The sequence below is a fragment of the Lemur catta genome, chromosome X (assembly GCF_020740605.2).
Source record: "Lemur catta isolate mLemCat1 chromosome X, mLemCat1.pri, whole genome shotgun sequence".
In the NCBI taxonomy this organism is placed as follows: Eukaryota; Metazoa; Chordata; class Mammalia; order Primates; family Lemuridae; genus Lemur; species Lemur catta.
This window is the reverse complement of record NC_059155.1, coordinates 39,203,411-39,209,431: the sequence shown is the minus strand read 5'-3', so window position 1 is coordinate 39,209,431 and position 6,021 is coordinate 39,203,411. Positions and strand designations below refer to the sequence as shown.

The 6,021-nt window shown below is 57.2% G+C and overlaps 1 protein-coding gene across 1 annotated transcript; it reads left to right on the top strand.

The window, feature by feature from the left end:
* Positions 1–922: 922 nt before the first annotated feature.
* On the top strand, positions 923–3,029 carry SOX3 (SRY-box transcription factor 3). The gene has a single exon (XM_045537740.1). It carries the CDS (start codon positions 972–974, stop codon positions 2,307–2,309), a length of 1,338 nt encoding a protein of 445 aa, XP_045393696.1. The 5' UTR covers positions 923–971; the 3' UTR covers positions 2,310–3,029.
* The last annotated feature ends 2,992 nt before the right edge of the window (positions 3,030–6,021 follow it).

Genomic DNA, 6,021 nt, shown 5'->3' with positions numbered 1-6,021 from the left:
GTTGCCATGAAAACGGATTTTCCAAGGGGCCCGACCCTCCCCCTCAGGGGCATCGGACTGGAAAAACCGAAATGGCCAGAGAGCAGAGACAAAAAGGGGCCGCTAAGCGGGGGCCAGGAGCGAGAGCGCGGAGGCCGACTCACCCTCTACGTCCCACACACACACTCTCCACACCACCGCCTACAAGCGCCTCATCCAGGCTCAGGAGGCGGGCGGCTGACTGCTGACCCTCCGGCAAACTCCCAAGAGCCTCACAGCCCGTGCACTCCGCGGTCCCGAAGCCTGTCTCCCACGCCTGGGTCTCTGACCCCATCTCCGTCCTGGACGCACTGGCAGTCCTGGAGGAAGGTCTGGGAAGCCAGCGGCCAATTCCAGGGAGGGCTTCTTGGAGACGAAGCCTGGGGCACATTGGATGCGCCGTGAGTCCCCAAGCCTGCCTGGGTAGCTCCTGGCTGTGCCGCGTGTCCCTAGCGCTGGCAGCGAGCAGAAGCGGCCGGAGGACCTCGGTGCAGACAGCGGGGAGCTTTGAGGGCTAGCCCCGGGACAGGGTGCCAGTCGGCCTTGACAGGGTGGCAAAGTTGTTTTCTGAACCCCGCAGGCCTCCCTCCTCCTCCCCCCAATCGTGCTAGCGCGCCCCTCTCTCTCCCTCCCTCACCTCCTCCGGTTTCGTTCTTTCAAACTTTTTCAGACCCTAATTGGTGGTCCCAGAGCGGGTCTCCGGGACTCCCGCCTCCTGAATAACTCTCATCACGTCACTCGGCCCAAGAGGGGCGTGAGGGTGAACGAAAGTGCTCCCCGAAGTTGTTTTTTTCAGCCGGGCCAAACGGGGGCTCGGTGATGATTGGCCAGGGCGCATCACTGCGAGCCTGTCAATCACCGGGGCTCCGGGTGGCTGGGGGCGGACCGAGCCCCAACCCCGGGGGATCTGAGCAGGTATATAAGGGGCCAGAGAGCTCCCGGCCTGACTGTGAATGCGACCTGCTCCAGACAACGCATCAGGTGCGAGTAGCCTGCGGGTTCCTGGTGACTTGGCGCTGAGCACTTCGGCAAGCCTGCCCTTCCCGCCCGACCCGCTGGCCCATAGGCCCCCAAGCTCCCCTCCGACGGAGTCCCCGGGCCTTTTCACCGTGGCTGCTCCAGCCCCCGGAGCGCCTTCTCCTCCCGCCACGCTGGCGCACCTTCTTCCCGCCCCGGGAATGTACAGCCTGCTGGAGACTGAGCTCAAGAACCCCGTGGGGACACCCACCCCAGCGGCGGGCACCGGCGGTCCCTCAGCCCCGGGCGGCGCAGGCAAGAGTAGCGCGAACACAGCCGGCGGCGCGAACGCAGGCGGCGGCGGCAGCGGTGGTGCGAGCGGCGGGGGCGGGGGCAGCGACCAGGACCGTGTAAAGCGTCCCATGAACGCCTTCATGGTGTGGTCCCGCGGGCAGCGGCGCAAGATGGCCTTGGAGAACCCCAAGATGCACAACTCTGAGATCAGCAAGCGCTTGGGCGCCGACTGGAAACTGCTGACCGACGCCGAGAAGCGACCATTCATCGACGAAGCCAAGCGACTGCGCGCGGTGCACATGAAGGAGTACCCGGACTACAAGTACCGGCCGCGCCGCAAGACCAAGACGCTGCTCAAGAAGGACAAGTACTCTCTGCCCGGTGGCCTACTGCCCCCCGGTGCGGCGGCCGCAGCAGCTGCCGCCGCCGCCGCGGCCGCCGCCAGCAGCCCGGTGGGCGTGGGCCAGCGCCTGGACACGTACACACACGTGAACGGCTGGGCCAACGGCGCGTACTCGCTGGTGCAGGAGCAGCTGGGCTACGCGCAGCCCCCGAGCATGAGCAGCCCGCCGCCGCCGCCCGCGCTGCCGCAGATGCACCGCTACGACATGGCCGGCTTGCAGTACAGCCCCATGATGCCGCCCGGCGCCCAGAGCTACATGAACGCCGCCGCCGCGGCAGCTGCCGCCTCGGGCTACGGGGGCATGGCGCCCTCAGCCGCCGCCGCCGCGGCCGCCGCCTACGGGCAGCAGCCCGCCACCGCCGCTGCCGCCGCCGCAGCCGCAGCCGCCATGAGCCTGGGCCCCATGGGCACGGTGGTGAAGTCGGAGCCCAGCTCGCCGCCGCCAGCCATCACATCGCACTCGCAGCGCGCGTGCCTCGGCGACCTGCGCGACATGATCAGCATGTACCTGCCACCCGGCGGGGACGCAGCTGACGCCGCCTCCCCGCTGCCCGGCGGCCGCCTGCACGGGGTGCACCAGCACTACCAGGGCGCCGGGACTGCAGTCAACGGAACGGTGCCGCTGACCCACATCTGAGCGCCAGCCTGCGCTCGCCGACCCTCGCCCCCACCCCGCCCCGCACCCCCAAGTTGGGACGCCTTGTTGTTTAGCTTTGCTTGCCTGGGACTGTTGCCTTGTACTGATGATGGGGAGGACAAAGTTTTGCTGTAGCTGTCGGGTTTTGTACAAAAGCAAAAAGAAGTCAGGAGCAGCGGAAATGGGACTTCTAGAGAGCTCGCCTGCCCCTGGCCGCTGCCCCTCCCTTCCCCTTTGTAGGCTGGGAATCGCTGTGATATTTGCAAAGAAAAAGCAGCCCCCTCCTCCTCCTGAGTTCCTGGGTTCTTCTGTTGCATTTGAAAATGTTGTCTTGTTAGTTTGCAGTTAGCCGAGGAGTGAATGGGAGAAACATACTGTAGGGTGAGGCTGGCCTGAGGACTGCAATGCCCCCGCCCCCAGTCGTGTTGCATCTGTTTCCTCGTGGTTTTTGGGGGGGCTGACCGCAGCAAGAGGCGCGGCAGCTAAAGCCAATGTTAATTTATAGCCAAGTGTGCGTGTGTCTCCCGCCTCGCCGCCCCTGACGCCGGGACAGTTTGTCCAGTCCGCATTTAGGCTGTTGAGTTGGTGATATCTGCCGTGATCTGTTTTGCTATTTCGTCGGATTTCGTTTGGGTAGTGGGGAAGGGGCTATTTTGTTTCAGGTTTTTCAAGGTTTTACTCTTAATTCCTAAATGAGAGATCAATAAATTTTATAACCAACATGATGGAGTCCTGATAATTTTGCGGGCCTGCAACTTTAGGTGCGGGTTGGGGAGGGGACCAACACTCGATTTTATAACCGAGGTCCCATCCTGGGGGCAGGGTAGGGCCTGGGGGGAGGCAAGCATGATCTGAAATGGTTTCTTTTTAACTACTGGTGACTTTTAACTACTTAATTACCAGCTCCCAATATTCTCAACTGAAACTCCGAGGAGACAGCGGTTTGTCTTCCCTGGGAGCGCCTCCGGAGAGCGGGCACACTGTAGCGGAGGCGCACGCCCGCGGCCGCGCACTTGTTGATCGCGGTGAGCGTCGGCTGAAGCACTGTCTGCTTCGGCAGCCACGCGGGGCGGGCGGGGAAGGCAGCAGCCGCTGAAACCGACCAAAAAAAGGGGCACTTTTACCTTTGTGCACTGGGGCGGGAAGACATTTGAGCCTAGCTGAAATATTTACAAAAAGAAAACCCATCGGAAATCTCGATGATCCTATTAAAAATAAATGGTTACAGGGATCCCCAGCAGGAAATAAATACATTGCAACCGTGGTAGCTGAAGCGGCGGGGTCAGCATTGAACACTGGAAGATTTGGTTTTAAAAAGTACTCCTTAGATTTTCAAAGATCTCTAAAACTCCTCCCAGGGCCTTTTGTTTTTAACTTGTCAACTCAGTCCACTTATTTGTTTTCTAGAAGAGGCTCCCTCTCATCCAGAGCCTTGAGCCCGCTTTCTATTCCTACCTCCCCGCCACTTCCCTCCAGTCCCTGACCCTTGGTCATTCCACTGTGCCCCCCGAAGGGCCCTTTATTTCGCGCCAGGCCACACGGCCCCAGTGTATCTGTTTGGGGCCTAGGAAGAAAACAAATAGAACCAGTGTTTTTTTACCCCCTCCTCAGCTGTTTGAGGTGATTTCCTTAATCCCTTTAATCCTGTTACCTCGCTATCCCAGAATAACTAAACTCGGCCTTTCCAATAAGCTTGGCCCGGTGCACTGTTTTATCCCCATCCACTACTGACCACAGGTTTCTTTGCTTGAGGTTTGCTGGGACCCTAGGCGACAGAATCTCCCGTAAATTGGTCCAAATTCCACATTTCCAGCCGGCTTCCTTTGTGCGGGCCAGCCATTCACCTGCGGGCCACGGCGGGCCTGGGGGGAAAGGGGGAGGGGCCGGGGCTTTCTGAGGCTTCGGGGGTCGTGCCCGCTTTTTACACATCACTGCGGATCCTGGAGACTAAACCCACCCCGCCTCTCCAAGAAAGGTCGGGTCTCCCTGGGAAGGCAGCCACTCCTTCCCCTGAAGGCGTTTGCACTGCCATCCCCACCCCCTGGCCCCCATCCCCCACTGTGCAGCTTGGGGTGGGAGGGGGCCAGCGTTGATTTACAGACCCAGACGCTTTGCCCTCCACCCCGTGTTCCTCCGGGCCTGCTGCGTCCAGGCTCGGGGATCAGGCTCAGCCTCGGTAGTACTCCCTCCTCTCCCCATCCCAGGGCCTCAGACCTCGGGCCCCTCCTGGTGGGCTGGTGCTTCGACCCTTGCTGCTGGGATTGAAGCAAATGTACAAGCTGCTTGGTCGGTGAGCCTCACCCACGCCCCACCTGCGGTGCTCCAAAGTCCCAGGGGCTTGAAGAAACTTTCTTGTCACATCCATCCCCCATTCATACCTTTCACAGTGTTTGGCCTTCAATAAAATATCTGTCCATAGGTTACTCTGGGTTTCCAATTGCTAGCAATTGTGGACTCAAGTTTGGACTGAAATGACTCCAGGAAAAGGAAGGTAAAAACAAGCAATTCTCCCCACTGAGGGGGGCGGTGCCAACAGGGGAATAAACTCTGACACTGCTTCTTTCGAAGAGTCCATTGTGCTGCTGCCGTCTTAGAAGTGCCAGGGTCACCCTTTCAGCGTGTCTCACATACTGCTCAGTCCCTCTCTAAACATCCATGGCTTTGTGCTCCACTTTGTCTGATTTCCAAACTGCCTTTAAGAGAAAAGATTTCATCAATCAGCACATTTGCGGGATTTAAATACAGATGAAAGATTTTTTTTAACTTCAGCAATAGGGAAGAACACTGAACTGAACTAGAATGAAACTGGTATCTTCTAGGCCAGAGTTTTCAAACGGGAGCCCCTCCCCCACTCCTCCCCACCTTAATCTGTTTTATAGATTGGGATTCTGGTAAGGTTTAATTGGAAATAAGGGTCCTGCTGCTTTAACAGCAATAATAACAAAATCTGGCCAAATCCAATTCCTCCTGCCTCCTCTTGCTTGTTTTACATATGAGGAAAGTGGCCCTGAAAGGGGAAATGATGCTCAAGGTTGTGTTTCTAGGCAGCTGAACCAGACTCCCAGGCCTGAGAGGGCCCTCTCTGCCCCGCCGGCCACAAAACCAAGACAGAAACCAGTGAAATCACAGCCCCAGCTGCCTCTCAAACCCATAATCCAGCGGGGTCTCTAGAGAAAGAGGTGATTCCTGACACAGAGACACCTAGTAGCCGCTGCTTGGCAAATGAAGTGATGTGGGAAGCACCAAGTCCTCACAGAGGGAAAAAGACTAGTCTACCTTTTAGCTTCCAGGACTGGAACAGAGCTACTTTTTGCTGGGAATTATCCTACATAGAAATTCGCTTTCCTGTTCTCTGACTGTACAGCTTCCCTCATTAATCCCCCTTCTAGAAATCTAAGTGGGGGGTGTCCAAAGTGAAGGAAAAGATTCATAAACAGAGATGTTCTTCACAGCCCTCCTTATAATGCTAAAAATTATAAACAACCCAAATGACCAACAAATGGAGAAGACTAAGTAAATATGTTTTTTTAAAAAGACTACTTTATGCATTCTGAACAGTAATTGCTACAAAATGAAAGAGACTACTTTGCAAATATTAAAATTTTTATGGAAGGTTTTAATGACACAGAGAAAAGCTTAAAACACAAGGTGAAAAGGGCAAGATACACAGAACTGCATTCAGTGTATATGACCTTGACAGTTTAAAAATAAG